The sequence below is a fragment of the Melopsittacus undulatus genome, chromosome 15 (genome assembly GCF_012275295.1).
Source record: "Melopsittacus undulatus isolate bMelUnd1 chromosome 15, bMelUnd1.mat.Z, whole genome shotgun sequence".
NCBI lineage: Eukaryota > Metazoa > Chordata > Aves > Psittaciformes > Psittaculidae > Melopsittacus > Melopsittacus undulatus.
Window position 1 is genome coordinate 2,285,284 of NC_047541.1, and position 20,595 is coordinate 2,305,878.

General features: G+C 48.7%; 1 protein-coding gene across 3 annotated transcripts in view; it reads right to left on the minus strand.

The window, feature by feature from the left end:
• Positions 1-4,770: 4,770 nt before the first annotated feature.
• Positions 4,771-20,595, minus strand: part of ETS1 (ETS proto-oncogene 1, transcription factor) — a 67,489-nt gene continuing 51,664 nt past the window's right edge. For 2 of the 3 annotated variants that reach the window (XM_034069538.1, XM_034069540.1), the window contains 4 exons: positions 19,889-20,137; positions 16,318-16,578; positions 6,720-6,838; positions 5,828-6,043 (listed from right to left, as the gene is read on the minus strand). In XM_034069538.1, the coding sequence (XP_033925429.1) occupies positions 5,828-6,043; positions 6,720-6,838; positions 16,318-16,578; positions 19,889-20,137 (845 nt within the window). Of the gene's footprint in view, positions 6,044-6,719; positions 6,839-16,317; positions 16,579-19,888; positions 20,138-20,595 lie in introns of all 3 variants that reach the window. The other variant, XM_034069539.1, reaches the window with a different exon arrangement.

A 20,595-nucleotide genomic window follows, 5' to 3' on the forward strand; every position in this document is an offset into this window, starting at 1 on the left:
TCAGAACTGGATGAGCTTTAAGGTCACTTCCAACCTAAACCATTCTATGATCAAGGGAGAGCATCTGCTTTCCCTCGGGGCTGTTAGCTGCTGGTCACCATTTCCCCAGTGGATACCCCAGGTGCTCAGGGGCTTCCCCGGCCAGTATTTTTAGTGCCAGCATTAAATCCATCGCCTGCAGTTGCTGGGGGCTGCACAGAGACTTGAAAGCAGCGGATGGGAACGGAGCTGCTCTTGCTGTTTATTTACCCAGGGTGGCCGGGCTCTGCCTGGCTCAACGCCTCCAGCTGTGATTAAAAGAGCTACGGCAAGATCAAGGTCCTGGCAACAGAGGCAAAGTAGAGCTCTGATCCTGCCTGTTGCTCCCTGTCTCTGAGCTGAATATGGAGCAGGGTATTCCCTGTTTTGGGGTCCCATCTGCCTCTCTGACAGACCTTGGTGCTATCAAACTTAGGGTATGTTGAGCATTCAAAACTCAGTAGCATCCCAGGCCCACACTGAAGCATCATGACACTTCTCCACCCCTCATCCTTCCCCAAGACCTCTCACTTCCTGCACGGCTACAAGCTGAGCAGCTATAAATGGAGTTATTATAAATATTCCTTACCCTGGATTCATCTGTTGCATCCTCTCCACGCCGACGACCTGATGTCCCTTCTTGGTATTCCACAGATCTTGAGTGCTTTGTGCTGATTCAAGTAAAACAGGCGTCAATGATGCTGTCCTATGGGAATTCCCCATTACACAAACTCACCAGCCCTATGAGTGTTGGCTCCTGGACCATGAACCTCCCAAGGTGCTTCATTAATCAGGCCTACATGGTAATAGGCTCCAATCAATCCTAGTTTGATGAGGATGAGGGATACCGGAGCCAGGATAACAGCACTGGAAAAAAATATAATGTACAAAAATGTATCTTCCTGAAGCACAATGGTCTGATTTGCTTTAGGGGGAGCCCAGAGGTGGATTTCTCCCCTTGATAGGCCACAGCCCAAGGTCTCAAGTAGAAAAGTAGATACCCAAGAGCACCTTCACAGCAAGGGTGAGCTGGTGGCTTTGCAAGTTGGTTGTGCCTATTTCGCAACAGCCTGCTGAAGAAATTACAACTAGAAGTCATTTAGGGTGGTAAATCACAGACAGCCCAAGTTCCCAGTGATGATTTGGGATGAAAGCCCATTTTGAAACCCTGGAATTGCCCCTGGGATGGCAATGAGGATTGGTGATGGTCTCCAAGGAGCTGGAGAGGATAACCCAAAGTGAGAGGGAGCTGGTGTCACGCAGCATCCTCTATGTCCACGCAGAGGCCATGACTCCAGCCAGACCCTTATTTGCTATAACCACACAATAATAACACAAAAAAACCCAGAACTTGCTAGGATTTACAGGATTTTGCATTGCTTTTCCCCCTTTTCCCCTGAATTCCAAGAGCAAAGGCAAGGAAGCATCACACCAACACGGAGGGTTAGGAATTATTCTTCTTTTTAATTTCACATGGTTTAAAATACGATATGAAATAAGGCTACAGTATATAAAAAACTCTCCAGCAAAATGATGTGCCAGCATCAGCAATTAAACAAAACCAATCCCCTCCTTCTTTAAGGGTTCAATGGAGGAGGGACTTCTTTTTGCATCCTTTAAAAAACAAAACAGAACACAACACAACGCACGGACACACACACACACAATCGCTACATCTCTAAGCTACCTCAGCTCAGTTTGTTTCAAAAAGCACCTGCTTTTTCCTTGGTTTTTTTAATCTTTTTTTTTTTAATCTGGCTTTTAAACTTTTTTTTTTCCACTTTTAAAAAATATAAATTATATGAAAATACAAGTTGGAAAATAGTTGAACAGCACAATATAACAATCTCTTCTTTCTCTTCTTCTTCTATCAGCTTAAAAAGAAAATTCCATGTGTAAAAACAAAATTAAACAAAAAAAACAACACTTTTTTTTCTCTTTTTCTACTGAGGCAGATAATTCCTGGAGATATTCCATTATAACATATATGTATACATAGATTTATCATTTATTTAAACCTCTTTGGAATGTAGACAACAGCTCACGGATGTTATATAGACCCTACCAGAGAGCAGAGCACGCCAAGGCATCCCAATATTGCGACATTAAAAAGGAACAAGCAACCAAAGCCCTAAAGCCTTGCAGAAAACCCCTCCTGAAAAGCAAACACAAGAAGATGGACACGTTTCCCACAGCATCCAAATACTGGTGCTTCCTGGGACCGTTCTTTTGGAGGAGATTGGTTTAGGAAGATGTGAGAAGTTTCAGTCATACAGTATCTTCTATTTCTTGCCCTGTTTGGCTATTTTTCCCACCAAAAGCACCTGAGACATTCCAAAACAAGACATAATTACCCAATTCCAAAAGCCATGTGTATCTGCTGAGGGTGAAACTTAACCCCATGTGGAGAAACCAGCACAGGACTAGGCCATGTCCCCAGCAGATCTCCATCATCCCTCTCAAACCCATCTGGTCCAGCATGTGTGAGCAGATTAACCAACTCTTCATGGCCTTGAGGAACAGGAGGTCAGAAGGTTTGGGGTCCAGCACATCTGGTTCAGCACACCCCTTGCCACAAGCCAAAAAGCAGAAAGATACAAATAAAAACAGAAACAGCAACAAATCTGCGAAGTTCCAGTGTATAAACAGCACACAGCCCTCTCTGGGATGGTCTCTACAATGGGAACAAAAAGCAAAGGACAATAGGAAACGATGAACCTGACGTCCCTAGGACTGTACTGCCCTTTTGCTGCACACAGCCTGCAAGCTGGGATGGCAAAAGGCTGGGAGAAGTGCCAGCCAGGAGCTACTCCCAAAGGAACAGATCTGCTTTCCATACTTCACCCTAGCCTCTAAATCAGCTGCCCCAAAATACTGGCAGCAAACAGGTTCAGCTTGGAAACCTGGTAATATAAGCACAGTGGAGCGGAAGAGAGATTTAGCCTGGCAGGAGGATGAGGTTGGTACCTGAATTCCTATCGGAAGGAAGTTTCATCCCTGTTTTCTGCTTGGAAAAGGCACTTCAGCTGCTGCAGAGCAGCCAAGCAAGGCAGGAGACATGTCCTGGGATGCAGCATAGTGCAAAGGGCAGAAGACAGCCCCTTTCTAAGGGTCTTGGGGGCTCTTTCAAAGCACTGGGAAGGGTAAGCTAAGGCCACTGTGCAGCTGCATGCAGGACAGCAACAGGACACCTACAAAACCCCACCTGACGGCTGAAAATCCATACAGTGTGTCCTGTTGGGATGCCTTTGCACTACTCCTCCCCTCCACACTTCCATGCTGCCACATCTGTTTGACTCCCTTTTCAGCCTTGGCTCTGCAGCAGAGCTCTGCCCAGGGCCTCATCCATGATACTGATTTTCCTTCCTTCCTTCTCTCCAGCTTGACCAAGCTGCTTTCTCCCATCCTGCCTGCCAGAGGAGATTGACTTCCCAGTGGGCATCATTCCTTTGCTCCTTTGATGCATGCTTCTTTCACCTTCCCTTCATCCCCTTTTCCTTCCTTTCTATCCATCCAACCCTTTTCTTTCCCTATGTTTAGTGGGACAATGCACAGTCCCAACAGCTATCAGCATAACAGCCTCCCTTACGTAAACCACCACCTTCTTCCATCTCCTTGGGCTGGAGCTCCTTTGTGGCCCACTCATTTCCCCTCCACCATCACCTTTTTTATAAGCATGCAGCAGTTTTGGGGATGACTTGCCCCAAAATGGCCAAATGGGGATATAGAGATACCCCTCTAAGCACTTCCCTGGGATTAAGCTCCTCATCCAACACTGCCCCTATACAAGAGAGTTTAGGTGCCTGTGTATTTTGCCTCTTTGCAGGCAGGGTCGCTTCCTGACAAGCTGATGTATCAGCCTGTATCCGGCAGGCATATCCCAACGAGCATCTCTGGGAAGCCTTTCCCCACCTCGTCCCCAGCTTCCCTCTCACAGTGCCTCCATAATGAACACAACTCCCTACAACACACAGACAGACAACACATAAAGAAGGTACTTTTGGTTCACTTAATACTGTCTTTGAAAAGAAAATGCTCTCAAGGGAGAAAGATACCATTTGGCAGCCAGACCCACATGGATCCAGCTCCAGGGTTGTATCTGGATATGGAAAAGCTCACTGCCCGATCCCATAACTCACACCTAGCCGCGGTGACAGTGGTCAGCATCATCCCAGGAAGTGCTTGGTGTACTTATCATTCACCCCAATGACACCAGTTCATGTTAATCACACCCTGCCAGGGGCTGCAGGATCAGGCTTCCAAAGAGCAGTAAAGAACCTATTTGCACAGACAATTTCCTTTCTGTATGTGCCAGGCTGGTTAAGACACAGAATCACAGAACCCCAGACTGGTTTAGGTTGGAAAGGACCTTAGAGCTCACCCAGCTCCAACCCCTGCCACAGGCAGGGACCCCTTCCACTGGAGCAGCTGCTCCAAGCCTTGTCCAACCTGGCCTTGAGCACTGCCAGGGATGGGGCAGCCACAGCTTCATTCTGGGTAGCCTGTGCCAGTGTCACATACAGCAATAAAGATAAAAGCTGGTTGAAACAGGAAGGAAAATTCTGTTTTTCCAAGGTTTTCCTGATTTTTATGCCTCAAATCCACTGATACATTTTTCCATTTACAACATCGAAAACAAGGGAATTTTTTCCATTCTACCCTCCAAAAAAGAACAAATCAAATTTTTTGAAAGCACCACAGTGTTCCTTGAGCAAAAAAAAGAATTATCTGGAAAACACAAAGAATCATAGAATCATAGAAGACATTTTCCCTGCTAATCTGGCTAGGTTTTGTGCCCAAAATGCAGCCATCCAAAAAAGCCTCTTTGAAAAACAATCCCAAAAGTGGGAATTTCAACCAGCTTTATCAGCAAGTGGCAGAGCAAAGCGTGTGGGGCTGGAGGTGAGAGCAGCACATCCAGCATGCATCACTAGGAGCCAGTTTGGAGTTCATTTTCCTTCACATACGATGCGGAGATGCCGGGTCATAGAGCTCCACTCCTCCAGTGGGGTCTACATAAACTCCTATTTTCATCTATAACCTTTTCCTCACTGTGATAAAACTCTCTGCTGGCATAACAGAAACAAACACACACAATATTGCAATACTGAGACCATCTTAGAGCTTAAGACTATTTAAAAAGAAAAAAATACTGGCACAAAATTTAATAAAATAAAACTTTTAACAGATTTCTTAAAAAAAGAAAAAAAAAAGTCTTGATCCCTCCTAGCAAAAGTTCTGTCCTCTGTAGAAAAGCAGACGACCACAGAAAGGTGATGGCCAAGAACGACAGAGTTCTTGGGTGTTCCCATATTGCCCCTCTCCGAAGCAGGGATAGTCACCCACTTTGGTCTTCCCTCCCCACCCTCAAAGAGAGATTCAAATCCTTGGGAATACTATCATTTCCTGAACTGCCTGCGTGCGAATAACACAAAATCCAAAGGGATCCACTTGATAATGTTTTCTCTAAACAGCAAGGGATGAGGAGGGTTCGTTGGGGTTTTTAAGTGAGCTACATTGTTCTGGCTTTCTTCAAACTCAGAATTTCCCCCCCCAAAAAAAGCTTTTCTTGGAGCTTTCAGGGGGAGGAGAAAGCTCATCCTTCTCCGAACTAAACACAGTTTGCCTCTTCCACCTCCCTCTCTCCCAACATCCTCAAAGCATCAAATCTGAGTCGCTCTTTAAAAACAACAAAAACAAAGAACAAATGACCAAAAGAACAGCAAAAATAAGGAAAAGAACCAACAGAAACAGTCCCATCGACTCTTCAAAGCGACACGGGGTGACCCTCCACCCCGGCCGGCCACCTTCACTCATCGGCATCTGGCTTGACGTCCAGCATGGCATGGAGCTCCTCGGGTGTGTAGCCCAGCAGGCTCTGCAGGTCGCAGACGAAGCGGTAGACGTAGCGTTTCCCAGCCGTCTTGTGGATGATGTTCTTGTCGTAGTAGTAGCGCAAGCCACGGCTCAGCTTCTCGTAGTTCATCTTGGGCTTGTTTTTCCTTTTGCCCCATCGCCTGGCCACCTGGAGAGGGGAGAGGAGAGTCAAGGAGGGATGCGCATCACAGGGACCAGACACGAGGGAAGAGAGAGGAGTTTCCTCATCTTTAAGATGGACACGGATGGGTCACAAGCATTAAGGTTTAGGGAAACCAACCTCCATGCAATGGCAGAACACTGCAGAGGACTCTATGAGGATGTGCAAGTCATCCTGGATCATAGAACCATGGAATGGTTTGGGTTGGAAGGGACCTCCAAAGATCATCTAGTCCAACCCCCCGCAATGAGCAGGGACATCTTCAACTAGATCAGATAGCCCCGAACCACATCCAGCCTTGAATGACTCCAGTGATGGTGCACCTACCACCTGCCTGGGCAACCTGTTACAGTATTTGTTCCCCAAAATCTGTGGGAAGTCTCCCTTCTCACCTGCACACATCCTACTTAAATTCTGGCATTATACCTCTTCTCTGCCATATCTCAGCTACTTCCCACTGACTTTGGGCACAAATTATGCCTTCCCAGCTATTAGTGCAGCCCAATTTTCAGCTGGGATCTAATTCATTGGTTTCCCCTACACATACCCAAGACCAGAACAATGTGATTGCCCAAATCTCAGCCCTGAAGGGACAAGGGCAGGGTTATCCACACTGCTATTTCAAAGGAATCTGGGCCATGCACTCTATTCCAGGGCACTCTACCTCATCTGGATCGGAAAGTTTGAATTCCCAGCCATCACCCGTCCAGCTGATGAAGGACTGACAGGACTTGTCAGTGAGCAGTTCCAGCAGGAATTGCCACAGTTGGATGGGTCCACTGCCTAGAAAGACAGGAGAAATATGAGAGATTAACGTCAGGAAAAGCACAGCTCCTTCTATCCCAGGGGTGGGTGGGGGGCAAATATCACATCCAAACAGTACACGCTGGAAAGAATAAAACCTTCTACTATCATAAAGAAAATAATCAGTGACCACAGGGCAAGATGTGGTCTGAGATGACAGCTTGAGAGTTAAATCCTGCAGGTAAAAGAGCTTCCTATTTGCAGTAAGGGCTGAACATTCACGCACTGGAACGCTTCACTTCGAGTTACATAAATAGGATTACTTTTCTGGCATCCAAACAGCAAGCAGTCATTGTCTTGGCACGACACCACCCTGCTTTCTGCGTGCCAAAAAGCTGCTGGCCATCACATGAACTCCAGCAGACTCCTGCTTCCCGACCTTGACTCTTTGCTCGGTTGCTGTTCATCGAGATAAGGGGGAGGACACCCAGGTATGAAAATCATTTGGCCTCTTCCCAGGGCATGTTGCTGCAGGAATCAGCTGCGCTGGTGCAGAGCTCAGTGCAGGGAAGGCAGGGGCTGGCTGGCTCTGTGCATGGGTCTCACCAGATCAGGACTGTTGCATCTCCCTATCATGGTCTTAGCAAAGTCATAATAAACCTCCCTGTATTTGCTGGTCCCCCTAATCCACTCAAAGTGGCACGCAGCATCCCTACCACATAGGTTCAACCTCTCCTTACAGCACCACAATCCCTGGGGTGCTAATTTTGGCCAACAGTACTCTGACACATCTAATCCGCAGTACCTGCTGCCTGCAGCTTTGCAGCCTGGTTTGGGCTGGATGAATGGTGTACATGGAGTGATTTCGAAACCCTTATCCCTTTTTGAGTCCCAATCAAAGGTAGAGGAGAAGCCCTCAAGCCAAACCTCTTTGATGAGCAACTTCCAAATGCAGCCGCACCCTAAATATTGTGCTTAGCTCTGGGCAACATGTTTCAGAAGAGACGTTGCCATGTTCTAAACGCAGCTTAAAATACATCAGTAATAACAAGAATTACAATAATAATAATAATAAACAGAACCAGGGCTTAGAGGAAATGATTTATCACAAGAAGTATTGCACGGGCTGCATTAAGACAGCAGGCTGGGGTAAACCCGCCTGCTGACAGCAATGAGTACAGGCTTCAAGCAGGGAAGAGGAAGAATTATGTATTCAGACAAAGGGATGGAGAACAGCTTATTTCCAGGAATGACAATGAATGCTGTCGAGCTGTGGCTGTGGGATAACCCACAGAGGGAAGAGAGGGCTGGTCCCCCTTTTCCACAAGGTTTAAAATGACTCAAAAGCAGAGGAGCTGCTAGGGAGGGGAAAATGAGAGAGCTGGCTCCATGACAGGGAAATCACTGTGCCCCATCCAGCCCTCCCCAAGCTGTGTCCCTCCTGTTATTCCTAAGGAGCTGCTTCAGGGTGTTCTTGCCAAGCCTGGGGGTTATCACACAGCCATGGCCTGGACAAGCAGGGAGCTCACACCATCTCTCTGCTTGTGAATGGGAAGATGACACTCAGTGGGGAAAGGCTCCAGCCCGGCGCTGTTCTGGGTAAGAGCTTGCCAAGACATTGCCTCCATGACCACGCTCTCTGGTTGGGTTATCCATGCCAAAACAGGGGAGGAAAGTCAAATGAAGCCTTCGCCTCCCACCCGAAGGGGAAGAGCCAAAACCCTGGCCTGAAATGCCACTGCATCTCAAAACTCAGACCTATTTATAGCAGCAAGCTTCAAATACAGAGAAAACACTGGGAAAAAAAGGTTATTTCAGCAGCCTGAAGGTCCTCCATGGGGAATCACAGCTGAATTGCCATGGAGCCTGCTTCTCCCAGCCAATCTGACCTTATAGCAATTCCCTACACAAAGAGTATCCAACACCAGAAGCAGGTTAACAGAGAAACAGTCCAAGGAGACAAGATTTAAGCAAGACCAGATTCATCACCTTGCACTGATTTCTCTCCTGCCCAACCGAACAAGAATTATTCATTGACTCATAAAATGGTTAGAGCTCAAAGCAACCTTAAATCCCATTCAGTTCCAACCCCCTGCCATGGGCAGGGACACCTTCCACTAGAGCAGGTTCCTTCAAGCCCCATCCAACCTGGCCTTGAACACTGCCAGGAATGGAGCAGCCACAGTTTCCCAGAATAAGATGGATGAAAACCCAGCACCCTGGCTCCAGCTTCTGTCTGGCCCACTTTGCCTCTGTGGGATCCTTTCAAGGTTCAAGTGTCATTAACCCAGCTCACAGCTGGCATGGAAAGGTGTTGGGAAACCAGGGAATTTCTTGCCCTCTCTCCAGCAAGCAATGCAGGGCTCCTGCCTCTGCCTGGCTGGGTATTTCTGGATTCTGAAGGAAGCAGTGTCATCCCTGCAACAGGGATTCCCAAGCTCTATTCCGAGCTGCCTGCGGGACACCGTAAAACCCCAAATTCCTCTGTGTTGGACAAGCAATTATGTCAAGAATGTGTTTACTGCAGGGCTCGCAGGCATGTCTGAGCTCCTATAAACACATGCCTCGCAGGAGGAGACGGCAGCAGAGGCCCTGCAGATGTGCCACTGCTGCTGACTTGAAGGCATCAGCGAGGCAAGCAATGCTGAGGTGCAGGAATCAAGCCCTGGTACATGCCCCAGCCTGCATGGCCAAAAACTGCTCTGAGAGACCAGAGGGTAGGAAGGCAAAATGGTCAGGGAAGGGGTGCTGGAGGTGTGTGTATCATCTGCTGGACCTGTACTGCTGTTATTAGTGCTTGGAGGGCTACCTTCAGAGGTGAAAAGCTCACCAGGTACTGGGAGGACAACAGGGAATGGCTTTAAACTAGAAAATAGTAGATTTAAATTGACTATTAGGAAGAAGCTTTTCACTATGAGAGTGCTGCATAAGTTGCCCAGAGAAGCTGTGGCTGCCACATCCCTGCCAGCATTCAAGGCCAGTTTGGATGGCGCTTGGAACATGGGATTTGAACAAGATAATCTTTAAGGTCCCTTCCAACCCAAACCATTCTATGAGCTGCTTCTGCAGCAAGGAGCAGGGAGTTATTCTTCCCAATGCCTAACAGGATTTCAAGGTGATCTTTGGCTCATGCAGTGATGCCACCCCCCCTATCTCACATCCCCAAAGCTATCAGGGCAAGCATCAAGCTGCTGGGCTTGTCTCCACGCCCCAAACCTCCGCCCCTGCGGAGCTGGGAGCTTTGCCCATTTTCCATCCCTTCTGCTTCAACCCTTCCACTCATCCCTGCCTGGGGCTGGAAATCCCCACTGCCATACTGGGACCAGATCACTTCATGGTACAAGCACGCACAGCCGCACCGACTGCCCCAAGGCCAGCGGGTGTATCCCACCACGCAACGGGTTGCCTTGGTTATCTCCAAATACAGCCACTATTGAGCATTCCTTCAGCCTTTATTCAGGATGCAGCCTAAGGACAAAGCGGAGGGACACACACCACCTATTACGGTGCTAGTCCTCCCAGAGGGAACCCAGACCTGGCTAGGGAATGGGGGCAGCTCTGCTCCACAAAAGACAAGGCAAGGGTTCAGATGGTTGTGGGACATCCTCCCGCCCCACTGAGACCTCAGGCACCCATGAAGGATGCTAAGAATAGTGCCTGCCAAGGCCACAATGGGGGCCCTGTCTGGCCTCGGTGGCACTGAACGGGGTCCTTCAGTGGGGAGTGTCACACCACAGGAATTCTCCCCACGTCAGGGGGAAAATATGCCTTGCAGCCGGATGACAGCCAGCTGCTACAGTGGGAACTGCTTGCTGAGAGCTTCCCCTTCAGCATTAGTCCTCCAATACCACCCCTTGGGGTGCCCAGAGCAAAGAGTCTGGTGCCATGCCATCCCTGTGACATAGAATCATAGAATAGTTAGGATTGGAAAGGTCCTCAAGACCATCTAGTTCCAACCCCCCTGCCATGGGCAGGGACACCTCACACTAAACCATATCACCCAAGGCTTCATCCAACCTGGTCTTGAACACTGCCAGGGATGGAGCATTCACAACCTCCATCCTCCATTGGACCCCATCACCTTCTTACTCAGTGGCTCTGGAGGGGTTTGGAACAGCCACTGTCACTCGTGCAGTGATGGTGGTACTGGTTGGGTTGGGTCAGACCGGTATCTACACCATATCAGTGAGGTGAGGGCACGGCCCAAACCACGTCATCCCCACTCTCTCCTGAGACAAGTTTCACACACCCACCCCTCTCAACGGCCTCCGTTTTGTTTCCCTTCTTTCAAACAAGAAAAGAAGTGAAAAAACCACCCCAGTGACAAGAAGACAAGCGGCGCACCTATCCTGTGCGCTGTGGTTTGTGGTTCCAGCCCAACAAAACAACTGGGCATAGCAACGGCTCCAAAACAGCCTTCACCTCGCACACGTGCCCGCCCTGCCTGAGCCCCCTTGCATGGCACCAAAGGTCCCTCATTTCTCCCAGTGTGCTGGGGAACGGCAAAGCTTGTCCCCATTGATCCCTTGTTAGACCGAGTCCAACCGTGTCCTCGCCAGCTCTCGCCCAAGCTGGTGCACATAGTCATACCACTGCTGGCTTTGCATGGGTGGGAGGACAATGGTGGAGCTCAGATAGAAGCATCTACAAAGAGCTGGCATGAAGAAAGCAGAGAAGGACCCAGAAAGCTCCTGTATGTGGAGACATGCACGTTTGGCCACTTTTACAGACAGGAGAGCAGCCACAATGAGCAAGTTCTGCTTTCCTGATGCATTTCCTCTGTTTCAAGGAAGAACATGTTGGGATGCCAGACTGAACGGGGCTTGGAGCAACCTGCTCCAGTGGAAGGTATCTCTGCCTGTGGCAGGGGGCTGGAACTGGATGAGCTTTAAGGTCCCTTCAACACAAACCAAGGCGCTGTGGTGAGAGCTGAGCTGCTGTCACGCTTGGGCAGCGTAGTGTGGGGCTCATTTCACTGTCATTTGCACATGTCTGGCAGGTGGAGCAGGAGCCACTGAACCAGCCCCAGCCCTAGCACTACCCTTGAGCTCCCCACCTCGCTGCTGAGCCATGCAGGCTCTGCACCAGAAGCAGAAAGCAGGCAGGAGATAGTAGAGCTGGTCACACTTGAAGTCACCCTGCAAGGGCAGGTACAGCATATAACCCTGAAGCAGTAAGCCAACAACATGCCCTACATCATACAAGGGACAAAGGTGCTGCTTGCTGGAACTAGATGACCCTAGGTCCTTTAATTACTCCATGATTCTGTAATTTTGATGGCCGGGGCAAGCTGACTCCATCTCCAAAGCCCCTCAACCCAAGTTACAAGTGGCTATGGATGCCCATAAAGGCACAGCCTCCAGAAGCAGGCAGGAAGGATGCTGATGTTGCTAGGAAAGCTACTGCCCTCACTCTGGATGTCAAGGATCAGAGAGCGGCTGGGAAGGCAGCTGCTGGTGGGTTTCTGGATGCCAATGACCACAGCACATCCAGGGAGCTCGCTGGTGGAAGCTTCAGGCCAGCAGCACAGGCAACAAGAGGGGAAGCAGCACACAAGCTCTCTTGAAAGAGACCCACTTTCTTTGGCACAGACTTGACTTTCTTGCAAAACAGCAGCTGCGTGCTTTCACTTCTGTGTCACAGATAAGCATCGCTCAGAAACGGAGCTTGTCAGAGGCTTCAGGCTCTGCACCACAGACAATGCAAGCAGGGCAGATGGGTTTAGCCGGCAAATTCAGGCCCTATCGACACGGTACTGTGATTGCTGATAGCAAGGACTAGGGTGGGATCTGGCCTGGGCAAAACCGTTTGGCAGACAGGCGCTCAGGCAAGATAGCATCTGTGAGAGGTGGCTATTCCTTGAACTACTGTCTGTCTACTTCAAGGGCAGCATGATAATGAAGATAGCATCAATCTGTCCCCAAGAGAGACACTCAGGTCATGTGTGATATTAGCTGGGCAGGGAGTGTTAACTCTTTAGGTGCTGTAAAGACATCAACAGCTTCCTAACTGGGTCTGTAAGAAAAGGCAGCATCACAAACACAAAACCAGCCTTGCAGATGAGAGATCAAGGTTTAGTGAGCACTCACTTCACCCTTCTCATCCCTCTTTCCTCCGTCTGCCTCTCAAACATGAGTGGAATCACTCTGCTCTGCCTGTTCAGCTAAATGGAGCAGTAGCTCGGCACATCACAGCTCTGGTATTGTGGCAATGCAGACAGCACTGCAGGATGGAAAGCCCCAGCCTGCAGAGACGATGCTGAGGTCCTACATACCACAAAGCAAATAGACACTATGGCTATAAACACGTGCAGGTGCTTTGAGGCACTCAAGAAATAGAACCACAGAACCATAGAATGCTTTGGGTTGGAAGGGATCTTAAAGCTCATTCAGTTCCAAGCCCCTGCTATGGCAAGGACACCTTCCACTAGAGCAGGCCCTACCTGGCCACCCATCACCACCAAACACTGCGCTGCTGCATGAATAAGGAAGCTTAAACTGAGCTTAGCTAAGCCAATGTGAGGTTTAGCACATCTGCCTGCATGGAAGATGCATCCTGACACACTGCTTGCTGAAATATAACGGATGCATTCTGTCTCCATTTCCTAGGTCATGTCAAGAGAAATAAGATCTGGCTTAATATAAGGCTCAAGCTGGCCAAGCTTTGGAAGAGCCAGCTCCAAAACCAGAGGTGCCCAGCACTGGCCCTGCCTGCTATGGAAACTAAAGTTCACCAACTCCTGAGCAATACATTTCTCCTTCAGAAAAAAACCCCAAAAGATAAGAAAATTGCATCAACCTCTCTCTGAGCAACCATGGCAACTTCTTAAATTAGGTCAAGATGTGGGGGCAGATAAGGCAGCTTTGAAAAGCTGCTCTCAAGCTGGGTGAAGAACACATCAAACGCAAATGGAGCTTCCGCCAAAATGCACCTTCTCACCAAAGCATGTGCCTCCTAGGGCAGATACCATCAGATATCTGTGATAAAGCACTGTGCCACCTCCCTGGGCCACCAGCAAAACAGCCCCTGAGTAACAAAGCCTGAACAATATCATCATGTTCTTAAAGTCAACCCGGAGATGAAGGATGTGATCTCCCAGGCTTCATTCTTCCAACCCTAGAAGGTGCACATCGTGGCATGTGTGTTGGGTGCTCCATTGGCTGGTGATGTGCTGGGCAGGGTGGCATCATCTGAGAAACAGAAATCAAGGCCCTGGTCGCTTTGGGACCACGGGCTGGTAATCCCCTACTCTGCTCATTTGGAAGCTCCACCTCTTCACCAGAGCTGCAGGGCCCAGACTGAAGTTCCTCTGCCCTAGCTGCTAGACAGCACTTCCCCCTCTGAGTAAATTAGATGTAAAGCAAAGCAAATAAGGAAGGACCTAGGAGTTCTACTTGAGAGTCCCTTGCTCAGCTGGCCCAAGACAGATGTACAGCACTTCTCAGTGGCCAGTATGGATTCTTTACATCAATTTTTGCAGACACACACTAGTTTTGAGCTCTGAGAGTGCCCAGTTCTCCTACAGTTTGTAATGCAATGTGTTCTCACTTGTTCTCACTGGGACCTGCTTTCATATCAACCTGGCTTCGCTTTGCACCCACACGGGGCTCCCATTGCACAGAGAACACGAGGTGCTGACAGCTCAGTAGGCTTTAAAAAGGGACAGAGAACACTGCCTGCAAAGATCACTTCTCCAAAGCTTGTTCCCAATGGCAAACGCAGACTGAGCAGGTTTGAGGACTGAATTACTGCCTAGCACTGCTCCAGCCCAAGGATTTCCAAGTAAGAACCACTTCTGGAAACCTCAGGTTTTCCTCTCTCCATTTAAAGTTTCTCAAGTGAAGCAACACAGAAGTAAAAATCAGGCACTCCCCATAATAGATCACACCAAAATGCCTGTGTCCAGGGATTATCTTCCCAGCTGAAAATGGGATTTGAAATGAGGCAAGGGAAAATGTTATGCAGTGCAAAGCATTTGGAAGTGTGCTCTGGCACTGTATTAACCCAAGTCTCCCCTTCCTGGCGGCACCATTCCAAGGACACTCTTTGGGGTGCTAATTCTCCTTGGCAAAACACAAGATCCAGCCACCGCCTTCAGCTCCTCTCTATGGAGGTGGTTCTTTTCCATGAGCTACAAATGCAGAGGGAAACATCCAGCTTGGAAAATAAAGCTCTTAGTTTTGCCAAGTGCCTCCATGCCTCAGTTTCCCCAGCTGCTGAAGTGCAACAATGCTCCTGAACAGGCACTGGCTTCCCCAGAACACTCCTATGGGGTGCAGTGATAGGTGTCATTAGGAGAAAATAGCAATAAGACTTGCTCACTGGTCTCATTCCTTAGGAATATCACCTGCCATGGCATGGTGGTGGATGGGGTCCCAGGGCATGGCCCAGCCCAAAGCCATTCAAGAACAGCAGAGCACATTTGTATTGTACATTGACTTGGTCGGAACAGGCTCATTGAGCTCAGAGCTTTCTTTCTAACTAAAGCTATAGCAACAAACCACTTCCTTTTTTACACATAGCTCCTAAAATTATCTCTCCACCTCTCCTCCCCTCCGCATCTCTGCCCACCTTACAGAAAACTACGTATCAGCCCTAAGATGAGCCTGTGTGTAGGAGGAGATTTCAGGGACAGTCGCACCTCAGGATCTGTTCTGAACCTGCTGATGATCTTTATCTGCACAAACTATTTCCACCAGCTGCTACCAGCTGGGGCAGGAGAGATCAGTATGTAGGAGGGAAAAGGGGAACTGGCAGGAGGCCGTCCTGCGGATCTTACTTATAGCACAGGGAAAAGACAAGGCACAGAAGGACTGGAAAGGATTATCTCAGTTGGAGCTGGAAGCCCCATCCCAACAGGTTTTTCTTCATGGAGATGCCAGATTGCTGGAGGGCTGTCATATAAAAAGGCAGAGTTTCCACGGCCTATCACCTCATCTCTCTCAGGGCAGGGAATGGAAAAATCTTTGGGTCTGCTTTGGCACCATCACATCCCTGCCTCTCACCAAGGTAAAGAGCAAACCCAAGTGCTTCCTCCATGCAAAAAAGGGAGAAGACCATTTCACGTCGCACATAGCAATGCTGGAATGCAGCTGCTCCTGCCCAAGATGGGAAATCACAAGCAAGTAGCCAGCATGTTGCACAGAAGTGTCAGATGGGAAAATGAGGGCTCTCTAATACCTTGTGTTCTCAGCAATACAAACCAGACACCAGTTCCAAGCAAACCCAACCAGGAAGCATCCAGGTGTAAATGAAAACACAAGGCATCATATACCCTGCACTCACAACCAGGTCCTACATCCTCTACGAGGTTTGGAATGCCCACACTTGAAGGACATGCAGCCTTGGGGGGCTGCATGCTCTCAGGTGTGCCAACACACATGTGGCTGACCCCAGAGACATCCCAGAGCTCTCTCATGGACAACCCAGTGACCCTGGAGGCTTTGCCCTCCACTGATGGAGAGGTTCTACCCAAGATGCTCACCAGAGAGGCTGTTTCACAAGGAGCATGACCCTACCTGTGTAGCCAGCAAGGGCAGCAGCAGGAATGACAGGCTTATCCTTGTTCATATCAGCCCGATCTCGAACATAGTCCTTGAAGGTGCCCTTGGGTTTGTGGTTGGACAGGGTGGCAGGGTAGTCCTCTGAGTCGAAGCTGTCATAGGAAGGGACACGCTGCAGGCTCTGGAAGGAGGACTGGCTGCTCCAGGACTGTGTCAGGCGGTCGCAGCTGTCATAGCTCTCTATGCTCTCGAAGGAGTCCTGGCCACCGAGTTTACCTGGTGAGAAGGAAGAGAGGGTGAGATGTGCCTGGCCAGCACAGGGATGCTCTGGCTTGCTATGGCCAGAAGGATGCTTCACAGGGCTGCTGCACAAGCAAAACAGCAACCAGGCAATGATACTGGAATGGTTTGGGTTGGAATGGACCTTAAAGCTCATCCAGTTCCAACCCCTGACACAGTCAGGGACACCTTCCACTGGAGCAGCTGCTCCAAGCCCCTGTGTCCAACCTGGCCTTGAGCACTGCCAGGGATGGGGCAGCCACAGCTTCTCTGGGCACCCTGTGCCAGTGCCTCACAGGGAAGAGCTTCTACCTAATATCTAATCTAAACCCATTTTTCAGTTTAAAGCTATTGTTCTGAATGCTCTGTGGGGAATAGCCCCAGCTACGCTTCATCTCCAAAGAAACTTGAAGTGCAGCCTGAAACCAGGATACCTGTATTATATTGCAGTTCAGAGCTGGCCTATCTGAGCCCCAGGCAGCAGAGCAAGGCAGAGAGACTCTGTGGAAAAACCCGAAGTCCTGACTTCTCAACCCATGACCAATGCCTGGGGATAAGTGGAAATCACCCTCTGTTTCAAAAAGGCAACGGCAGAGAAATAACCCACTTCAGACAGATATTCAAGTGCCTGAATATGGGCACTCCAGGACCTCTTGCTCTTGCTGCTGAAAGCTCTGGGTCTCCAGTAAGTCCCATCTGCCAGCACTGGACACCCAGCTTCTTTACTTTTGATGCTTCCTCCAGAACTCTACAGCAGCCTTTTATTGCCGTATGTTATGACCAGCTTCCACCCTCCCAGATCCCCAAACAGATCTGATGGAGAAGGAGAGCAAAAGGCTGAGAGCTCAAACAGTTCCTTCCCCAGCTCTGGTAAGGTGAGCACAGCTGGGTTGTATCAAGGCAACTCTCTGGGATATTTTTAGTACAGACCAGAACACGAGAGGCCAGATCCTCAGCAGTGCTATGCTGCTTTACACCCACTAGAGACAGCATTAAGTATACCCTCTGTACTTAAAACAGAGAGCTAAAATAGGCTCCAAAGAACAAACTGAAATTGTTCTCTCTGATCTCCCATACGCTGCTGATTGCTCAACATCTTTACTGACAAACTCAGAGTGTAACAGGATCATTCAAGTTCAGTAATTTCCCAAACCGGGCTCAAAACAGCTGCTGGGATTGTGCAAGAACTCCTGGAGAAATTTCCATTGGCAAAGCCACCAACGGCCTGGGCCCACAGAGTAAATCCCAGAGGAATGGGAACGTGGAAGGATGCTGGCATGCTCCCCCAAATACTTGTGTTGTAGTCTGAAGAGCACTTGCTCTGGAAAGACTCAACTACCGCAGGCTCTGCACTGATTGCTGGCCCAGCACCATGGGAAGCTGAGATTCATTGGCTTAATTCTGCTGCTAATTCTTTGAAAACACACCTAATTTGACTTAGCTGGAAAAATGAGGAGGAACTCAGGGGTTTGGCAGCTACACCTTCCAACCAGATGCCCTCACTGATAAGGCAGAAGGAAACAACTCCTATGGGACCCCAAAATTAACTCCTGAAGCCCACACAAAGGCAGACAAAAGGTGACCATCTGGAAAACCTTCATCTTGAACGTTAAACTGATGAAGAGCTTGACTTGGTGGCAGACTAACTGTAACCTTTTAATACAGTGGAAGGTAAAGATGCAGGTAAAAATGAATTAACTGGACTCTGCTTTATGCCACCCAAAGGCCCTTCCACAGGGCTGAAAGGCAGGTTAGTATAAGCACGGCCACAGGCTGTTGCACTTCTTCAGTCACTATCAGTATGTTAAAGTGTTTGTTAATCCCAGGGGCCCTTGGTTCCCAATTCTGAGTTAAGGGCTCTTTCTCTCCTCCCCTGGAGCCTTTTTAGGTGTCCCAGGGAGACCAGCCTGAAGGTACAATTGCAAAAGCAAGCCTGAACCATTGCATTCTGATGAGAATCATTATCAAATCACCTATGTTAAAGAAAAGGTCAAGAAAAGGGAAGACACTGATGAAAGAGCCAGAAAAACAAGCCCAGAAAGAGGAGCTTACCTAAAACTGCTGCCCTTGTATTGTCCAAGTCACCACTCTTACATTAACACTGAGCCAGCAGCTGAAGCAGAGGTAATAATACAAATAATAACTTTCCTGTCATTAGCTCTCCCAGCTTGGGAGAAGAATGAGGAACTTAAAACGAGCTCCACTAAGCACACATATGCAGTGCAGACCTGCACAGGGGCTCCGGCTTGCACAGGGAGCCAAAACATCCTCAGCTCTCAGAGCTGGATGAATGGGTTTAAATGTTCAACATCAAACCTGGCTCACAGCAACACATTACTATAATGAATGAGAGGCATGGGGACACCTGGATTCTATTCAGGCCGTGATGGCAAGCAGGTCACATCTCTTCCCTGTGCCTCGGGTTCCCTACCTGGAATCGGGAGATAATGATATCCCTTTTCAAGCGACTTTGAGCTCTATGGATTAAACTTTGCCTTTGAATATAAACCATGAGCCATATCCTCAGCCTTGTGTTAATGACAAAGTCGCCAGGCATCTGGGCCCCATGTGTACAGAATTTAATAACATTAATTGAAAAGGTATTTGGGCTCAGACCCTCAGAAGTGTTTAGGTGTTTAAATCCCATCAACTCAAACAGGAATCGTGTACCTATAAGTCTTTGGAGATGTACAGCTGTAGCACAAGGATTCAGGGGGTCCCGTCAGCTCTGTTGCTGACTCAACCCATGACATCTGCATCTCCTAACAAAGCACAGGGCTTGGGTTCATCAGAGCATATTATTAGTTCAAGCAAGCAGCCATCAAAATCAATGGAGATCATGGATAAAGAGTTTGGATCATCAAATGTAAAACCCTTCAAGGCCTGATACAAACTGATGGAAGAATGTGTGGGGTTTTGCCTGGTCCTCTAGGAAATGTGATTTATACCAGCACACAGCAGCCTGTCCTCCCTAATAACCTTAAAGCCTATTTCAGCTTCAGTTGAGTTTGACATCAAAGCACAGAGCCAGAAATGCCACATTTCTGCAGATGTTGTAAAAACAGGCAGCAGAGTGGAGAAAAGAAAGAACTCCTTCATGTTTTCCCTGGAGAGAAAGGCAGGGAGGGCTCAAACCATCTGGGAGTCCACTTGTAAGACATATATGGGAAATGGCTTTGAAACTGCCACTGCATGGCTCCCTTGATGCCCCAAAGCACTATTTCCTGCAGAAGGGAAAGCAGCACTTAGGTTGATGCAGGTAGAGTAGCAAGAACCCAAATAAACCCTGGGAGATACCCAACTTTACCTCGACTGGCACGTCCCATGCACATGTTATCTGCCGTTACCACTTCTTGCTTGATCGTGAAGTAGTCTGTCTGCAGGGAATCCGTCTGCACTGGGTCACGCAGGATGACCGAGGGATAGTCGTTCTCGTACTTGAGGGACAGGAGCTCTTCCGAGCTGATGGGATGGAGGGTCTGGTAGGACTCTGTGATGAAGCTGGGCTCGGAGAACTCAGAGGGAGGCACACACTGCGCATGCTCAATGCCATAGCCTGTTGGCAGAATAGGAGTGTTTAGAAAGCAACCCAAACAGCTCAGTGAAACCAGAACCTTGCTTGCTCCCCCTCAGCACAGTGGGATTTGAAGTCTCGAGTACAAAAGGAGACTACCTTTGGGTATAAAATACCTGGCACAACTGGGCACTAATATTGAGGAAGGTTTCTAAAAGCTACAGACAAACAGTGTCTTATCAATGCAGCAAGTTAAAGAATAAGACATCCTTAACCTCCGTCAATGTGCATTACAACAAACTCCTCTCAGGAAAGCTGCTAGTGGGGAAAAGCTGGAAAAATCAAAGAGTGTAGCCCCAGCAAAGGAGACAAAAGGCAAAGAAGTCTCACTGACAATTGCAATACATGAGTCACTTCCAGAGTCACCTCTTCTCTCAGGCCAAAGCCTGGAATCCCTGTTTAAGGGATTTGGGGGTTTCTGGCTGGTTCACAAAATACAG